The sequence below is a fragment of the Catharus ustulatus genome, chromosome 5, assembly GCF_009819885.2.
Source record: "Catharus ustulatus isolate bCatUst1 chromosome 5, bCatUst1.pri.v2, whole genome shotgun sequence".
Taxonomy (NCBI): Eukaryota; Metazoa; Chordata; class Aves; order Passeriformes; family Turdidae; genus Catharus; species Catharus ustulatus.
Window position 1 is genome coordinate 24627197 of NC_046225.1, and position 20256 is coordinate 24647452.

Below are 20256 nucleotides of genomic sequence, written 5' to 3' on the forward strand. Positions count from 1 at the left end.
TAGTCAGGAAACATTTGTTGTGGAGAAAGAGTTTCCAGTTCTGTGAACAGGAAGAATATTGAAGTGCTAGAGCGTGTCCAGAGAAGGACAGTGGGGCTGGGGAAGGGTCTGGAGCACGAGTCCTGCTAGGAGCAGCTGAGGAGCTGGGGATGTTTAGCCTGGAGAAAAGGAGATTTAGATGAGACCTTATGGCTCTCTACAGCTGCCTCACAGGAGGGTGTAGCCGGTGGGGCTCGGCCTCTTCTCTCACGCAACCAGTGACAGGATGAGAGAACACAGTCTTAAGCTGTATCGGGAGAGGTTTAGGTTGAACCCTTCACGGAGGGTGATTTGACATTGGAATGGCTGCCCAAGGAGGTGATGGAGTCACCGTCCCTGAAGGTGTTTAAGTAAAGACTGGATGATGTGGCCACTTGGTGCCATGGTTGACGTGATGGTGTTTGGTCATGAGTTGGACTCAGTGGTCTCGGAGGTCTTTCCAACCTCATTGATTCTGCGACCCTGTGGGCATGAGCAGCGGCAGCGGGAGGGTGAGCGCTGAGGACAGCGCGGTGACCTCTGCACAAAGGGCGGGCATCAGCGCAGCCTCCGCCGCCGGCCCAGCGCCAGCAAGTGCTGACCTTGGCCTTGCTGCTTGACTCTTGGGGAATCGGAGGTAGCGGAGGTGACAGACTCAACGCGCTTCTCCCGTCGGCGGGCAGCCGGAACCTGCCGCCTTGCCCCGGGGCGGAGTGCGGCCCGGCCCCGCCTGTCCCGGCCCCGCCGCTCGCTCCGTGCCTTCGCCATGGCTTTCGCCACCCGCCACTTCGTTCGCGCCGCCTCCTCCGACGCCGCCACGGCGGCCGCCAAGAAGCTGCTCATAAAACATGTCACGATTATCGGCGGCGGCCTCATGGGGGCCGGCATCGCCCAGGTGAGCGCGGCGCGGCCGCGGGGCCGGGGAGCGGAGGCGCCATGGCGGCCGCGGGGCGGCCGGGGCCCGGCGAGTGCTCGTGACCGCGGGGCGAGCCCTGCGGCCAGCGCGGGCCCTTCCCGGGCTGCTGCTCCCGCGGGCCCTGCGCTCGGAGCTGAGCCCTGCCGTGGTGCTGCGCTCCGCGCTGTCCCCGGGCGGGAAGGGGCGAGCAGCATTAATAAAACCCGGAACAAAACAGAACAACCCTCCTAGCGCACTGTGTTATACTCCGTGGTCAAACTCCTTCGTGCTTGCCTTTCCGGGCTGTGTTAGTGTGGGGAGCAATGGCTGCGCAGGCTGTGCTGGGTCGCGGGTTCGTGTTCGACTGCTGTCGAGGCAGGGTACAAAGTATTGCTGCTCTCTGCTTGCCCAACTTCCACTCTTCTGCTGATCAGCACATCTTCAGGTCAGACGGTTGGCGAGAAGAACCACTAAAGGCTGATGGTTTAAATTGTTTAAGGTGATTCTTAAGACAATGCGTGGACTAATTGTAAACAGACAGTGGGCAATGATATGTGGAAAATGTTGGTTGGAAAAAAGATTCTTTTAAGTTGGCAAGGGAGCAGATCAAGTGACATTTTAGACATTTTACCAGTAGAATGCAGCAGCTAAAATGAGCATTTAGATGTCAGTCATCTTCGGAATTATGAAGTGGTTAATATTTAAATACTACTTATTTTCCCAGAGTTTAATCTCAAGGATTTGGCTTTTAAGTTCACCTTTAACTTGACAGCTTTGGGACATGAAATTGAAGAGTCCTTTCAGTGATTGAAAGTTTCTGCACTTAGTAAATTCCAAGAAAGAACCTGTTGCCCGGGATATCAGGGTAGTTCACAAACTTCACAAAAAATAAAGGGAGTAGGCAAACATCCCAGCAGAAGCTGACAGCGAGGCTGGAGTTCATGAATAGCAGTTCTCTATTTCAATGAGGTTGGCTACTGAGAACGAAAAATTTGACATTCTTGGCAAATCTCTAGCAGAAGGAGTACAGAGGCTTTTTTTTTTTTTTTGGCTAAGAAAATAGTTGTTTATTCACTTTTCTGATAAAAACACTCTGTATCATGACAATAGAGCTTGAGATTTCCACTGAAGAAGCATCAAAGAACAACTTAGAAGTTTTTCTTGTGTTTGAGGAAGATGTACTCTATGCAATGCTTATTATTTTCCAGGTAAGTGAGCTGTTCTGCTGGGCTGCACATTTTCAGAGAGCAGCTTGTCAAGAGAAACATGTCTGGTATTTGACAGTAACGGGGGTTGCAGGCCTCTACCACTCTAAAGGACCCAGGATTGTTTTGCTGACCATCTGCCTCCAATTTATCAATCCAAAATTATCTCAAAGCAGAGGTCATTGTAGCATTGGGTGGTGTCTCCCCTGTACCCTCTTAATAAAGCTGCTTTTCATCCCTTTTTGAACACTTAAGAAATTGTTTTTCCTCTTCTCTTGCTTTTTCAAGCTAAAATATATGGCTGAAAGCCATAATTTTTTATTCTACCCTGTGAAAAGCATTCTTAAGATCATTGGATAGTAGAGTTTAGGCAAGTGTGTGTTTGAGTTGCAAGGAGATGGTATGATCTTGTCTCATTGTCTTCCTCCCGTCCATGTAAATATGGTGGGAAATGGGAGATGTTTATTTTCTAGGATTTTTCACCAGCTGTGACACCAGTGATGGTGTCATAAATGGATCCTCAGTGACGCACCTCTTAAAAATGTGCTTGGTAATGATCTTTTCTCTGAAGATTACAGTCTTGCTTCTCTATTACAAATGATCAACAACAGATGTAGTGTTAAAGTACAAGCTTGGTTTAAGGGGTTTTTATGGAATGGCCATAGTGAAAATAAAAAACCAAGTTGAATAAAGAAATGTCTATCTGCAGATTGACCCCTTGTTAAAGCTCTACTGCTGCTGTTCAGAGACAATCTGGCATTTCTTTATTTGCTGCATTAGTGAGGCAAATTGGATGACAATATCACCATGCTTTTCTTCCTGAGATATCTGTACTTTCGTTTCAGCTAGCTTTGTTGGAGTAGACCTTGTGGGTGCATAAGTCTTTAGTCATCAGATACAAGGTTAAATGCAAGGTAAAAGATTGCAGAAGGAGAGCTCTGAAGTTGAGTGACTTTAAAACCATAAGTAGAACCATGTTTTAATATCTATTTTACACAGCTACTAAATCACAACTCAGTTCAAGGATTCTGAAACCGAAGATAGACTGTTGCTAACTAACAAGAGGAACGGAAATAAAGAAACAGTGATGTAACAGACAATGAGTAGCTGATCTTTAATATGGTGATGCGGTGGGAGACAGTGACATTACGTGTTTGGAAGTAATTTAAATATTAACCAAAAAAGCAAACCAGTACTGCTGTGTGCATCTGAGCCAGTGTTTGCACCAAGTGCATAGTAAGGAGACTTTGCAGGCATTCCTGTCTGTGTGGAATCCTGGAGTGGCAAATGTTCACTGCTGCTCCCAGCTCCACTGTCACCTTCCTGTTGTTGCAGGGACATGTTCATGGCCTGACAGCAGAGCTGTGTTCTGGGGACACAGGGTTGGCCATCACTTGTGCCACCTGCTCACCCTGCCAGCGTTCCAGTTTTGGTCTCCACAGCCCTTTTTTCTTACAAGATCCAAGGCTCTCAGCTAAAACACTTGTTCCTTTCAAGATGGCTGTTTGTTCTGTAGCCACAGCCACAGGATTTAGATACCTTCAGACACAAGATTCTTCAGATAGTGCAAGAGAAAGAGATTTCTTTTTCCTTCAAGTTATTTGAGACCTTTATCCTTTCAGCATCACCCTAACTATATACAGACTTTTGTGATTTTTCTAGTCAAATGCGTTTAATTCAATGTGTTTTAGCTCACTTTTGCCTGGCATATTGTCTGTCTATACAAATCAATATGGTTGACTGTTTTGTGACATTGATGTTGAATTTTAATTTTTTTTTTTTTACCTTTCAGGTTGCAGCAGCCAGTGGTCACACTGTGGTGTTAGTTGACCAGTCCGATGAAATCCTTAAAAAATCTACAAAAGGAATTGAAGAGAGTTTGCAGAGAGTGACAAAGAAGAAGTTTGCAGATAAGCCTGAGGTTGACGCCTTATTCTTTATTCTTCTAGGAAAATTTGGAAGAATAAAAACTGCCATTGCAGTTATGCATTATAGAACATGTTGTTATACTTGATTAAAAAGAAAACCTTTTTCCCAGTGTGCTCAAGAACCTAGACTTTCAGTTTGTTTGTTTTTTTAGTTTAGGGAGATTGAAAGATGTCTTACCTCATTTTCTTTCCATAATAAACTTCAGCTTTAAGATAATGATTTAAACCAACTTGGGGATCTTTTAAAACAGGTGCTAAGTGTGAAATGGAGTCAAATTATTCATCATAACTTAAAAGCAAGCACTCTTTGATTGCTTACCTGGCAATGCACACGTTTTGTCCAAAAGCAAATAGTAACAAAAATGTCTTAATACCTGAGTAAGGAGTCTTTTATTGTTGTTCTTTCTCTCCTAACACTTTGGCACAGCATTACTGCAAAGGGAATGGAAGTGCAAGTGACATGTTAGATGTATAACTCTGCACTTGGAGCAAGCCACTATGGAGCAGCTGATGAGTCTAACTTTGTATCCTAAGAGTTATTTGTTGCTGTGCTTGTTTCTCTAAATTCCACAGCAGCTTTATTTCTTCTTTTGATACATATTATCATATGCAATGTCTACTGATATTGATGACTGCCCGAAAATGATGCAGCGGACAAAGGAAATGAAAAGGGCTTGTTTGCAGGAGTATGGATGTGCCAGAATGAGTAGAGAATACATAATTATTATGGGGAGTCTTTTAATCAAAAAGAAAACTGTCTGCATAATATCATAATACTTGCACTTTTTGTACGACATTATTTTCTACCATATAGGGTTTTTTAAGTTTGTACTATGTCTCCTTTTACCTTTGGTGAAAAGTCTTGCATTTCTATTTGATTTCTGCCCTCACAAACTATGTCAACAGATTTACTAGTGAGAAAATATTTCCCCTCCCTTTTTCACTGAAACTGTAGCTACTGATTGACAAACCCGGTGATCACTCAGACTCTGGTGCTGAAGGTGGGACTATAGCAAATGGTCTTCCTAAAAGAATGAGTTTAAAGGTCTCTGCTTCGAAACAGATTTGATTGGCTAAGAAAATTTTGTCAGTGGAAAGCATTGTAACTCTACACACTTAGAACTTTCTTACTGATTTGGAAATTTGGCAGACTGCCTGCATTTTGGGGCGGTCAAAAACACTGGCACACATAAGGAGATTCTCATGTAAAAGTAAATTAAATCACTGTAAATAGACATTACAGCTGTTTGAAAATGTTTTAGGCTGGTGCTGAGTTCATTAAGAAGACCTTGAAGAACCTCACAACAAGCACAGATGCAGCATCAGTGGTCCACAGCACGGATTTGGTGATAGAAGCCATTGTGGAGAACCTGGAAGTTAAAAATAAACTCTTCAAAACGCTGGATAAGTTTGCTCCAGAGTATGTGTATTTTTCCTGATACATTTTGGAACTTAGAGTGTTTTATTGTCTGTTTTTACACTTACAGTTAGTTCTCTGTTTTCTTAGCAGCTTTATTTATAAATGAGTTTTGCTGTCTTAGACTAGCTACCGAATGTCATGTTGGTGTGGATTAGTTGTTTGCCAGGTGCGTATGTTACAGCCATCCTCAGGTGTGTTGCATTGCTTCATTTGTTGTTCCAGGTGTGTTTAGTCATTAAATTGCCCATCTACTTCGGCAAGTTCAAATCTAAATTTAACTACAAATGCAGAACAGTAGAATTAACTTGTTCCAGTACGCATGGGTTACTGTTAATTTTGTGTTCCCATACTTTAATAGGGAATTGGGATGCTAAAGTATTTGTTTTCAGCACTCCTGACAGAAACAAGTTGTAAGAAGTCTCAGTCAGCTCAATAATGCCTTAAGTGAACTAATGTTACTTTGCATTGCTACAAGAGTTATGAAACAGCCATAGCTGGTTATTGTGTGTGGTGTAAAAGGGTAAATAGTATTTTAGTAGGCACTCATTCAGTTACTGAAAGTCCCTGGAAATGTCTGAACTGTATTTGGTAACTGTTAGAAGTTACTGTTGAATTGTATCGAAACCCAAAAATGCTGTTAAGGTGTGCATACAGTCTCATAAATTTGAGCCTTATAACTGATGAGACAGGATCACAGGACCTTGACTGCTTGCAGGTTGAGATTTTAACTGCTTGCAAGTAAATCGGGGTATTGGCTAAGACTGTCTAACCTGTCAGCTGGGCAAGCTGTGCTTTAAATATCATGTCAAGGCAGAAAAGATGTTATCCTTAGTTGACTTCAGTCTGGGGAAATTTTCAGGCTTTATCATACTGTCAGTAATTAAAATTACGTGGTAATTTTGAAAACGGTAAATGATCACAAGCAGCCATGTACTGAGCAGAGGGTAACTTGCTGTTACACTGACACCCAAAACTAAGTAGCTGCCTTCTGCATTTATGAGAGTACATTGTTATGATTGGATTGTGCCTATTTTGTGCCATTGATTGCCTGAGTATTTAATGGGCAAATTGGAGTGTACTAGATGGTAAACGGTCTAAAACCAGTCAGCAAGGAGATGTGGGCATGGGGACTTGGAGCCTCACTTAAAAATATGTATGTTTGGAACACCTGAGGCTATTTTTTGCAAGACTGAGCTGTTTGTCAGCATAGCTGCTGTAAGATTTCAAATTTTACATTACAGTGTTAAAAGCTACTGAGAGTTGTTCAAATATGCTCCTCCCCATTGCAAAAGGGATGACTTTGTACAGTTGGGAAAAATGGCTGAGACAAGAAGCCTTCCTGTTTAACAGGATATTTGGAAATTATTGTAAACATACTCATATCTTATGTGTAAGAATAAAGGAAAGACAATGGGCTGCAGTGTAGAAAGTCTAGATGAAAAACCCATCAAATAGTGAAACTTAGTAGTCAAATGTTTAAAATATTAGCTTTGGATACAAAAGATAATTTATAACTGTGAGAGAGTATAGAGTTGCAGATAGTGTGCCTAGTGTGGGGAAAGACAGAAACCTGTAGTGAGTGTTTTTCCATATGTTAGAAAGAAGCAGTAGGCTTTACTCATCCCACATAGCACTGCTGGATGGAAAACTCTCTCTGTCAGTGCAAGCATTCTACAGCCTTTTCTAAGGCTGAACAGTTCAAAATTTAAAAACTTATTGTATGGACTGTTGTGTCAGCTCAGTAGAGGTGGCAGACTTGTGGTTAATTGGTAACAAAGACAGGATTTGTTTAAAGACAGCTTTGTGTCTCAGGAGGAGCTTTACTTCTGGGGGGGGCTCTGGGCATTGATGGCCCTCTGAAGTGTGGGTTACAAGGAGAGGCCAGGAAGGACCTGGATGCTGTGGAGGGAGAACTTGGCTTCATTCAAATCTGAGGACTTAGCACAGGGGTGGATGGTAGCAGGTAGAAATGTGAGGGGCTCTGTATTACAGTTGTTCTGACAAGATGATGAATTCTGCCTGTGAAATGCAAGGTGTGTGAAACCCTGCATTTTTCTTCTTCTGTGCTGTATTTCATGTCTTATGCATTTCCTCAGCTGCAACATGTACTTGTTCATCTCCCCTTTTTGCATTATGAAAGCATCTCCAAGGAAAATAGATGTCTGGGATCTGCAAAAAACTAAAATATTACATTGAAAAAGTATAACACAATTAACTTAATTCCTCTTCCTTTTCTTATAAAATAACTGTGATTCCTCTGAAAGTGGATCTATACAAATAGGGGATGGCAAAGCTGTTCTTTTATTGAGAGAAGTTGTATTTGTGACTGGGGAGTGAATTTCTCTTAAGTGTTCAGATCAAATGTAATAAGCCAGGAGTGTTTGGCAACCCCAGAGAACCTTGGAAACTCAGGGTGTTCCTCAGCGGGGTAACTGTCCAGGTGAAACAGTGGATGCTGTTTCTTGGGTGCCATTATCCTGAGAACATACTGGTTTATGATCTTGGAGCTTTGCAAAAATTTATGTTCATGGAACTTTGCAAAATGCAGGAGGCAGAATTGTATGTTCTATTCCTCTCAGTTTTATAGTCACCATATTTGGTATTTATTACTATGTTACATGGTCATCATTTTTGGAGCAGAGCAAAGCATTCCTACCCACTCTTCAGTTTTGTTTTCCTTTTCTTGGATGGAGTCAGTCCTGCATTTCCATTTTGAAAAAGGTCGGGCTAGGATTATTGTAGACACTGCAGCACTTTTCCAAACAGGGTTGTAATGAATATGACAAAAAAACTTTTGGGTATTCACTTTAAGAACTTTTCTGTACTTGCTTTCTGCTTTTTTTCTGGGATGTAGGAAATGCCCATCAGTATTCCTTGGTCTAGGATTTACCTCTAGATGTAGAAACTCAGCTTGGACCTGGTCAGTGTTTTTCAGCAGCTCACTCTGTTAGAATGAATGTGTTATTAAACTGTTTAAAAAAAAGAGATGTTGTTCAGTGTTTGCTATGGTAAGGCAGCTGGACTGTAAAAGTCTGATTTATTGCAAATATTTCTTAATGTTTCTCTTGTGTTGGGCTCTGCTTTTGACGTCTTTCCCTGAGCCGCTAGATGGCACCAAGAGAAAGCACTCTGGTGCTGGAAAAGCCACCTCTATGGCTTCACTAGTACTGGCTTCCCAAAGCCTCCCAACTCTGCTGTCACCTGAAACATGGATTGTGTAATTGCAAGTAACTCATGAAAATTCATGAGTTGAGTTTTAAACTCAACTGAAATCAATAGATTGGTCCGAGAAGAAAGTGTAACTAAAATGCACTTGTTCACAGTGGAAATTCAATGCTTTTCTTTTTTCCAAGGCTTTCTATTGTGTGAGTCTACTGAAGAGGTACTGATGTAAAATCTCTTAAGTGAACTCAGATATAAACCTAGTAATTATTACATTTCACAAATCAATATGCTTCTATTTTATATGGATATTTTAATTTTTATATACAGTGGCGAGTTTTTGGTGAGAGTTTGGCTTTTGTATGCACTGACCTTGCAAAGTCAAAACTGAAATGCAGAATGCTACTTTTAGTACCTCACCTCAGAACAGTGTAAGACCATTTTATGGTGGGGAGATAATTAAAGAATATTTGTAAGAAGAGCAAACAGGAATTTTTAGGATTTTTTATTTCCTTAAACAAAAAAGAAAACGTAATAAAAAATGGGGAACAAAGTGGTGGTTTTGTCTTGAAATGCTTTTTTTAATGCCACTGTAAGATGTCCCCATGCCTTGGGCTTAACTTTTCTAAAAGTTCTGTTGTATCATCTTAGTGCAATGTAAGCAAAATATCAATGTAGATAAACATTTTGTGAGTCCAGTAGGATGACTTTTTGAAGGGATGGTAGGATGCAGCCCAAAATGAAAGGTAGGTTTTAATCTCTAATTTAGTTTCTGATTTTCATGATTCGAATAAAAAGCCATTTCTGTATGTTTTTTGTGTGGTAGCAGGGCTGTTGATGTTTTGAAATATTTCTGGGAAGAAAAATCCAAACAAACAAAAAACTCAAACCATTATAAATTGCAGTTTGTAAATCTGGTTTATGTCTGGAAAAGGAGTTCATATGTCTTGGGATTTTTTTATATCCTTTGCAGTGTCCTGTGTATCGCATGTCATAAATTTTCCTCTGTTTTATTCCTGTATCAAATCTTTGCTTTGGTGGTAGATTTGCTCATCATGTCTGTCGTTGATAATTTTAAAACAAAGTAGATTGCAAATTTTGTGTAAGACTCCAAAGTGCATTTTTGACATTGTATATGACTGGGTTTCAATAAATGTGTGAATGTGTTCAACAACAAATAAAAATACGCTTAGGTTTCCAGGATTGCTGAAGGAATTGCCTAGAATGGATTTGGGGAGTTAAATAAAAATTTCTACTTGCACAGTCCTTTTTTCCAACCTAATAAAAATATTCAATATAATCCCTCAAGAATCAGAAAGTCACATGGTCTTTGCGGTGGTCATTTACTCATTGCTGTGCTTAGACCTCAGAAAAAGGACTGTGATAAACTGCAGGGATATTTCTGAGAATTCTTGGGTGTCCATTTATGTTTAGTGCCTCAGTCTCCTACTGTCCTTTATGCAGTCTATATATTTCTATTTCCAGGCACACGATATTTGCAAGCAACACTTCATCCTTGCAAATCACAAAGATGGCAAACGCGACCACCAGGCAGGACCGATTTGGTGGTCTCCATTTCTTCAATCCTGTGCCTATGATGAAGCTCGTGGAGGTGAGTCTTATGAGCACACCTTACAGGGGCTGTTGTCGTCATGTTCCATCGTAGCAGTGACTGCACCCCAGCAGTGCAATTGTCAGCAGTGGGCTTTCAGTTGCATTGACAGAGCAGATCTCAGCTTGCAGCTGTTCTGATTTAGAATTTGCTATCTCTAGTGAATAGAGGGTGCTGCAATCTCTGTTGAGGGGTGGATTTAGGAGACAGAGGTAACGCCTTCAATCTCAAGGCTCCTGAATTCTCCACTGAACTGTCAACAGTGGAGATGGCTGTTTTTAGCCATCATTTCAAGCAAGGAGGCTTCTTCATAAGAAATGCTGATAGCAGTGTAGAAATAAATAGAAAATGTCAGGAGATAAGTCTTCTTGCCTTGTCACTTTTGTAACAAAGTCAGTCAGTTTCAATGTTTCTAGTGCTACAGGCTGAGAAAGACAGGTTTGAAATCTGACCAGAGGAAAAGGTTTTGGGAGTGCTGGGTGATAGCTACTGAACGTGAGCCCGCTGTGCCCAGGTGACTGAGGAGGCCAGTGGCATCTTGTCAGGAATAGTGTGTCCACCAGGACCAGGGCAGTGATTGTCTCCTTGTACTCTGCACTGATGAGGCCACACCTCAAATGCTGTGTCTAGTTTTGGGCCTTTCACTACAAGAAAGACATTGAGGTGCTGGAGCAGGTTCAGACAAAGGAAACAGAGCTGGTGTTGAGTCCAGAGAGTAATTCACCTGAGAAGCAGCTGAGGGAGCTGGGATTGTTTAGCTTGAGAAAAGGAGAAACTTTGTCACTTCCTAAAATTACCTAAGAGAAGGTTCTAGTGAAGTGGAGTGGCTGTAAGTACCTGTTATATCAGGAACTGTGGCTGTTTGGTGGTACTCTAGAGTGATGTCTTTGTGTTTACCAAGACAACAGAGACTACGTAGCTTTTAAAGTTGTTTGGTTATGCTATAATCTCTTAAGTGTGCTTTCAAAGAATGGTTCCTTTTACCATCCATCCATAGTGGCTGAGTGGGAAAGTGCCTTCAAGAAACACAATACTGCAAAATGCTGTATCTATGTATAAAATTGTATTCTGTGTCTGTTACGTATCTATCCATTGAAGCTGTTTTTTTGCGAAACATTTTGTGAATTTCTGGAAGAGTGTTCTGGATTACATTACTGTTATTGGGGAATGAGAGAGATTCTGCTCATAAATATGCTTATCCCCTCTCTGCCTTCTCTGTACCCAGGTCATCAAGACTCCAATGACCAGCCAAAAGACTTTTGAATCACTTATGGATTTCAGTAAAGCAGTAGGAAAGAGTCCTGTCAGTTGTAAGGTGAGTATGTTTTGACGGTATAGTGTTCAGAGGGTCTGTCTTTGTAGACTGTTAAGGTGGTAGGTTTTAGTAGATGTGTGAGCACTTCACGAATTTCCAGACTGCTTTCTGTCCAGTTCGTCTTTGCAATTAAAAGCAATTTGGCAAAGAAAACACCTAAATTTACCACAAATTCTTCAAGGTCCAGTGACTCTAGACATCTTGTGTAGAGCAGCAAAACTCACAGGTATTAGGGCTTACTGTTAAGGAGTCTTTTTTTCAAGTCCTGCAGAAGCATAGACTGGAGAGCTTAAGCAGGAGCTCATCTTTAGCCATGCCAGAGACAAAACTGCTGCCTCTTGTACTATGAGGCAGTTGGCTGAATCCTCCATAGAAAGTGCTCATTGCAAGTTTTTCTGAAGACTGCAGTGACTAGACACATATTAATTTCTTCTCAGCTTTGGGTTCTTTTCTCTAGAGAAACACCCTGCTTCGAAAGCACACTTTTTCTGAATCCATGAAGCTGTGGTCTGGATAGCTTTATGCAAGCTACTGCTTTGAGTTTCACAGCCCCCAGGAGACAGTTGATCATAAAAAGAAGGGCCTGCAATCCAGTAGTTACCGGATTAATTAATTCAGCTTCTGGATGCTGGACTCTAATTCTGGCTATGTTCCCTAAATTTTGACTAAATTGTTCTGTGGCCTCAGTTGAGGCTATTTTTGCTATTTCTGTCACAGTTTAATACTATGCAATGTGTAGAATATAGGATGAATTGTTATAAATTAACCTGCATAGAGAATAATGCATTATTCATGCCTGAACTTTTTTTTTTTTTCAATTCTTGCTTATAGAAGAAACATTGCTTAGGATTCTCTGTATTAAATATTGATATAAAGTGGAATGAATAATACACATCTGAAACAGTAGTAATATACAAAATAATCATATATTTGCAAAACTCGATTGATTGCGCTTTTGATTGATACTTGTGCAGAAGAAGCTTTGTATTCATTTGTTACCTTCTGTGTCTTATCTTTTCATTATTAGTGTTGATGTTTGCTACTAAAATGATCTTAACTTTCAAAAGTGTGGATCACCAGTGAGCAGTGGGGGAGAAGCAGACTATTTAGTTAGGAGTGCTTTTGGTAGTGGAAACACAAGCAAAAACTTGCTGGGGAAGAACTGCTTTTCTCCTAACCTTCAGGAAAGCATATAATTAGATTCTTGATAAAGAAAATACTAGCCATGTTAAACTGTTCTAAGATTAATTGCTTTGGGTTTATAGTTGTCTTACCATTCTCAGTCATGATGACTGTTTATGTGCCATTCCTTGTTTGAATTTCGCAATGTTTTATGCTTCAACACTGAGCAGATAAATGAAAAAGAGATGGAAAATACAGTTCAGAGAGTATCTTAAGTAATGATATGGTAAGTGTCTACATCCACTTGTTTTATTTGTCATGTAGAGTTTGAATGTAGTTCTGGTAAAGAGTGTTTATTTAGAATCCCTTTTTTATTTTTCCTAGGATACACCAGGGTTTATTGTAAACCGTCTCTTGGTGCCATATATGATGGAAGCTGTTCGACTTTTTGAGAGAGGTACTTGGTGGGGTATTGACTTCAAGGGATGTTGACATATAGCACTGCTAAATGTTACATTGCTTCAGAAAAGCCTTGGAATTCCCTCAAAATTTTCAGACATTAAAGGCTGGAAGTTAATAGGAAATGTTAAATATGAGCCAAGATGTGTAGCTGAAAAGGTCTTGCCTTCACTTTGAAATGTCAAGTTATGCAGAGTCGGAAGGTCCTTGTGTGTGAAAATCCTGGTGGTGGAAAATGTTTCTGGCTTGGAGGTGGCGAGATGAGTGCAGTGCCATTATAAAAATATCCTCTGCCAACTGTTTAGGAACTTTTCTCTCTCTATCCCAGGAGACACTGATAAAGTGATTGAAAGTCCCATAATGGGACCATTAATAATGTTCTCTTGAGTTCACTTACATGGGGCTTGTGAAATAAATCACCAGTTTCATGGTAAGTGCTGTAATATTGTCACACTATGGAACTGGCCCAGAAGTGATTCGAGCTCAGCTACTGCCGCATAAAACTTCCTGTTCCCCTTCTGTGCTGATTTTTAACATAGGTTCTTCAGGAATTCAAGTCTCACTGCTGTTCCCTTTTACATTAATATGTAGGTAAAAATAATCTGAATCCCCAAAGAACCACTGAATTTTTCAAAGCATAGAAGTTTGTTTTGAAAAGAAACCAATAATGAATGTAGTGGATAACAATGAAATTACAGACTAAAATTGCTTTTATTTCAAGTGCTCTGCTTGTAGCTCCATGCTACTAAGAATGTCATTTGAAACATTTTGTTTTTGAAATCACTGCGTTTTTACATATGAAAGCACTCCATTTTCAGAATTCTACCAAATATGCTTTAAATATTAAAAATCTCTTTTAAAACACATGGAAAGAATGGTTTAATTAAAAAAAAAAAGAAAAGGAACAACACTACTTGTTTATCCATCAACAGATCTACCTAATTACATCTTAAAGGGAGAAAAGAGCAAATTTACTGACTTGAAAGGCAAAGAAAGGCAAAGGCATGAATGCGAGGGGGCATTATTCTTTTAGAAAAGTCAGTTTTAAATAAAGTGTCGGGGTGTTTCAGTGTGTTTAAAAGAGGTGCCTTTGTTTAGTGATATGTATCATTGTGCATATTTCAGGAGACAACAGAACTTTTAATTAAATGCAGAAGAAAACAGTCACTGAATTTGTATGTTAAAGCTGACTGCTTTTGCCTAAACAAAAACATTTTGATTTAATCTTTATTCTTTTTGTGTGTTCTCCCACCTTATATTTCTAAACTTGCTAAAGTTAATTTGTGACTTTTTACCTCTAATGAAATCTATTTTAAAAGCTAGTTGATGTCTTGGGAAGGCTAATGGCTGTCTTTTAATTCATATGTTCCAGTGAATCAGGTTAAATTTTATCATATCCTTTGTGATTATTCTCAGAGTAGACGCTTGAGCCAGATTGTCATCTACATTAAATGAAATTGTGTCTCTTTCCTAGTAACCCCAAACACTGAAATGCCATTTTATTGGCCTAGTCCTTAAGTTGTTATTTATACAAAAAAACCCCCATTCTGTTAAATGTGTACTTTTGCATAAGTAACATACCTTTAGTATATTAACAATGACTTAGACAGGACATATTGTAAATTTTAATGTATGGTGGTCTGTACTGCTCTGTCCTTAGTGGAAATGCTAAAAAGCAGTCAGCTAAGTTTCTATGAAAGTCTGCTTTATACTAGGAGAGACTAGAATGAACTAGTGATATAGCCCTTGCTTGCCCTTTTACTATTTTTTATTGCATTGTATTGAAACAGTCAGGTGGCCAAGTCCCACGTTTGACAAAGTGGGACAAATCTGTTGAGACAATAAGTCTGCATACCTGCATCAGCTACAAATGAGCTAGGATTTAGCTGTGTTTGAATTTGGGGAACTGAAACGATGTTAGAATTAGGTAAGGCTACCCTCCACAGCTTCTCAGATATAAAATGTGGCTTAAAAAAAACATTGTCAGCTTTAAAGAGTAAAATGATGTATATATAAATTATTAGTTCATACAGAGCTGTCACTGAAGTTGTTACTTTTACAAGAGATTTTGTAAATTTATTTCTAGGGTTCTCTGATCTTAGGCATATAAATTGTACAGGCTGTGTCTGCCAAGCTGCTGGACACCGTGAATGCCTGTATGCATTGAGCATGTAGGTTACTTAACAAGTACCTCTGGGGTTTGTTTAACTTCATCCTTTTTATAGGATCTGCAGAGAAGGTGCACTGCCTTTCTCAAAATATGAGTTAGAGATGTGCAGTAGAGGTGCATCTGCTTTGATGACAGTCTAAAATACTTATTCCCAACTGAAGAATGAGGTTAAAGTTAAGTGTGACAATGTGGCAGTGCAGGATTTGTATTTTTATAGGTGCAGACGGAAGTAAAAGTAACAAGTTTTGGATCATTTTGATTATTTCTTTTTAAATAATTTTGGAATTCATGAATTCCAAAATTCATGAAACTGTACCTCCACAGTCATTTCAGGTCTCTCCTATCTGCCATCTCTGATCCCAACAGACATCCTCTGGTGATAGGTGCTGTAGTTAAGCATGTTACTCAGCTGCTCCTGCTCCGCTTTCCATGCCCACCTTACCCATCAGCTGGATATCACTTGTGTTCTGGCAGTTGTAGTGTAAGGGTAGCTCTGTCCTGTGCATCATTCAAAAGCTGCTGCTGATCTCGTGAAGCTGAAATGGAGCTGTTTCCTTACTTACCCTGTTCTGCTGCCCCTAAAAGCAGCTCTTGTTTCTTCATAGTGACCAGTTCTTCCTTTCATTGTTCTGATAGGGTCAGCATTGTAGCTGTCACTCCATCAGTAGTGCAGTGCTCTGTATTAAAATGCAAGAGAAAACCAGGAAAATGGAAAGCAAGCCTGCAGGGCTTGCTTTTCTTTTTTTGTGAGAGGTTCAGCTTTATGCTCCAGCATGTGTATGCTGACTCCAGTTTTTGTGGCTGTGAAACATGCAGAGATTTCTGTGAAGAGCTGCACTAGGGTGAAATAACACCATGTTAATTATTTATAAGTGGTGCCAAGGAGACGTGAAATCTTCTCTGTTCATCAAACTGTCAATCTTTTCTCTAGGAGATGCATCAAAGGAAGATATTGATGTTGCTATGAAGCTTGGGGCTGGCTATCCCATGGGTCCATTTGAACTGCTGGACTATGTTGGGTTGGATACCAGTAAATACATTATAGATGGTACTGCATGCTTCTTTTCTTCTGCTTTCCACTTCTTTGCTAAATTGTAAATGTTCTAATGCAAATGTGACTCCTAATTATTTAAACTGAATGTTTATAGTAATAGCCTTGAACTGTTGAGGAGAAAGGAGTTAGAATTCAGCTCAGAAGGTTGTGTGAGTACAGCATTTGTACTGCATGCCTGTACCCCTTTGTACATGGGGACAGAACAGTGGTGGTTTTGCTGACTTCATCAAGTGCTATTGGAAAATAATAGTATTATTAACATTAATGGTACTTTATACAACTAAAAAGAATCAGTGGGGAGGGTGACATGTACTGGAGGTGAGGAATTCTATAAAAAACAACAAAAATTGAGGCTCGCTATCGTTTTTCTACCAATCATATTTTCATTCTTATGAAATCCAGTAAATACCTCAAAAGATGTAAGTGAACCACCTCCCTGTCACTTCAGTTAATAAGTGGGTGAATGTCAATACAGTAACAAAAATATACGTAATTGGTCACGGCTTGTTGATGGTTGTTGAGTTCTTTTGAATGAGCAACTTAAACATTCTCTGAGGCAGAATGTCATTTTGATGATGGCATTTTCAGTGGAACCTCTCTTGCTTTTGGTCAGTACTGTGGAGTAGTTTTATATTGTTCTAAGTAAGCATGTGTTTTGCAGGTAGAAATTCAACTTTGAGTTTCTTTGCACTTGAATCTCTTTTCAGTAGAGCCTTTATTTTATTTCCTTGTACTTAACTATGTTTCAAAAATTCTCCTTAATTATTTAAAAAAATCCTCAGTGGTGGAGATTATAAGGTGTTTGGAGTACACTGAGCCTCAAGACTAATTGTTAGATTTGTACATATTTATCAATACTGGTCTGGGCTTTATGAAGGTGTACTTCAGAGTCTCAGGGAGCCTAGAATAAGTTCTGGTCCTTTTTAGGTTTTCTGACCTTCGAATATTTTTCTTAGGAGATGCAGATCTGTATTATCTTTGCATAAAAACAGAACTGTTACTAATTCATCCACTTCCCTTCCTTTCCAGGATGGCATTCGTTAGAGCCCAACAATCCTCTTTTTGCACCCAGCCCACTCCTGAATAAACTGGTAGAAGAAAAGAAACTGGGTAAAAAGACTGGAGAAGGATTTTACAAATACAAATGAACTCCAGACTTCAGGAGGTGTTAAACTATCTGTATATGCTATTCAGCATTGCCATAATACAGGTGTTTAAACCTTCCCAAGGGTGGCACAAGTTGCATTTAGAACATAACTCACTTGTGAACTGAGTGATTGCACTAGTTAACTATGGTCAAAGCTTGATTAGGTAGATTGGTTTTTTTCTTGTAATTCCAAAAAGCTTTCTATGTACAATGCCTTCATGAACTGTTGATTTTTCTCAGGTACAGTACAGAATGACAAGTGAATTTATGTATTTGAAACATTATTATATTGATGGGGAAAATCCTAAAAATAATCTCACTTTCGTAAAAATAAAATTTCCAACCATTCTATATTGAGTGTGAGGGCTTGCTGTTATGTCTCAAATGGAGCCCACAGGGTGGCAGTCTCTTCCCATGCTGGCCAATGCAGCCTGGAAAGGCAGTGGGTTGTTTTGTTAGGATTTTCTGAAGTGCATCGCTAACCTGTAGATGTAAATTACAGTGCTTTAACAATAATGTTTGGAAGGACATATTTAAAAATAAATAAATAAAAAATCACACAATGGGAGATTGCTGCCCAAACAGAAGATTCCCAATAAAGCATTTAAAAGCAGAGCTCATGATTTGGATTGGGGTTTTCTAGCTTTTTCAATTAGTGGTTGAGGGCCTACTTTTGCTAGGTGCTATAGAAACATAATGAAGATTTCTAGGTGATTTCTGTTCTCAGGGACATAAGCTAGGATGCTGGTGAAAGCTTCTGAGTCCTGTAAATTTGCTGTAAAGTGTCATTTCTACACAATACACTACTACTACTACTGTGGTTGAGCACCTTCAGGATTGCAGTTGGGAGTTTGTGCTGTGTAAACAAGTGTGTCTGGCTGTGTAAGGCTCCTTCTGTTCTGCAGCTTCATTTCCTTGGGGCTTAGCAGAGTTGAACTTGTCCATGGTGGGAGTGCATCAAATCCCGTCTTTTCTCCAAGTATCACAGAGGAAGTGGGCATGAGGATTGGTGTTCCAGTTCAACTCAGTAGTAGTGTTCTTTTCTTTCTGTACTTGGTACTTCTATATATATATTTAGTCACAGAAATTATGATTTATTATTTAATACCAAGTTGCCTCTTCCTCCCTCCTCCGTCATCTAATTCAGATTGCATATAAAGAAACTTAGTGGTGACAGAGATTAGTTTCCTGGCACATGGTCACGTAAGAAATCTCTGAGTAGAGAGTAAAATTTTTGGTTTATTGGATCCTGGTCCTTAATTACATATCATCTAATTTTGAGCGACTTGTCTTGAAAAAAAGGGGTTAAAGGAAAGAAACAGTACTATAAACAGTCTTTCTCTTTTACTAATAAATTGTTAATCTGATTTGGTTTTACTGAAATACTTCTTACATAGGAAGTCTGTTTAACTGAAGTTCTTAATGCTTGTAGCTCAGTTTAGTGACTTTTAAATTTTTAAATACTTCAGGGTGAAGTTAGCTTCAGTACTACTGTTTTCAGTAGTAATTAAAAATTGGAATGTGTATGTCCCTTGTGTCTAAAAAAAACCTTTTTTTTTTTTTTAAACAAAGAACATTTAGGTAGAAGTAATTTGCTACTGCTCCCTTTACTTGGATGATGATCTTAGATTTGGAGAGGGGGAAGTTTACAACAAGCCATAGGGTATTAAATGTGCAAAATATTTTTCACTAGTAAATGTGATATTTTTAAAAAATATACTTTCTGTAAAGTTGCATTTTCCTTTCAGGAACTCTAGCAGGTACAGTATGTGTATAGGTAATTAATAGAAGAAACCTGGAAAAGAGGGATTTGTGAGTTGGACTTGGTATTCGAGAAGAGACTTCTATATTTTTTTTTTAGCAGAATAGGCCCTGTGGAAGTACTTTAATGGTGGGTGGGGATAGTTTATTTTGTCAGCATATGGAGTGATGTGCCAGGATGAGTAGAGATGAGGTAAAGGGTGAAACACGCAACAAAGTAACTAATTAGTAACAGAATCTAACAGAATCCCGATCGGAGTTTACTGGCATGTGCTCAAATTGGAAACATTTTAACAGATTGGTGAAGCCTTTAAACGCAGTCGCAAGCGCCCTCCTCGTGCACGGGGCCTGGCACTCCCGCCTGCCCCAGGCGCCGGCTGCCAAGGCGGGGCTTCGGGCAGTGGTGGTTCGGGGCGGCTCGGAGCAGCCGGGGCTCACGGCGGCATGGAGCAGGCGCGGCGTGCGGCGGCACAGAGAGGTCGGGGCTCGCCGCGGCACGGAGCGGTCAGGGCTTGCCGTGGTTTGGAGCAGGCGTGGCGTGCCATGGCACGGAGCAGGCGCGCCACGGCACGGCGCGACCGGGGCTCGCGACGGCATGGAGCGGCAGCGGCTCGGAGCGGGCGTGGCTCGGAGCGACTGGGGCTTGCGGCTTCTGCGGCAGCCCGCTTCCTCCCTCCCCGTGCCGCTCCGGCAGCCCCGTGCAGCTCCAGGTGCCCCGCGCACCCCCGGGCTTTTCCCCCACGTGGGCACAGCCCTAATGCCACCGCCGGGTGGGCTCTGCTTGGCTCGGGGCTGTTGCGGGCTCACACTTCCGGGTTGGCAAATTTCGCAACTTTCTATATTATATAAGGCGCACTTCCGGGTTCGGGGGAAAATTTTAGTCAAAAAGGTGCGCCTTATAGTCATGAAATTACTGTAATTGAATGACTGTAGTCATTGAATCAAGGTAACCCTTCTCCTTTGCTCCTCAGTGGGGAGGTATGGAGAA

At 40.4% G+C, this 20256-nt stretch overlaps 1 protein-coding gene across 1 annotated transcript; it reads left to right on the top strand.

Moving 5' to 3' along the window:
• The first annotated feature begins 726 nt into the window (after positions 1 to 726).
• Positions 727 to 18130, top strand: HADH (hydroxyacyl-CoA dehydrogenase). The gene is made up of 8 exons (XM_033060978.2): positions 727 to 913; positions 3911 to 4039; positions 5309 to 5466; positions 10114 to 10240; positions 11466 to 11555; positions 13062 to 13134; positions 16238 to 16354; positions 17390 to 18130. The coding sequence occupies exons 1-8, from the start codon at positions 785 to 787 to the stop codon at positions 17506 to 17508; spliced, it is 942 nt and encodes a 313-aa protein (XP_032916869.1). The 5' UTR covers positions 727 to 784; the 3' UTR covers positions 17509 to 18130.
• Positions 18131 to 20256: the final 2126 nt, after the last annotated feature.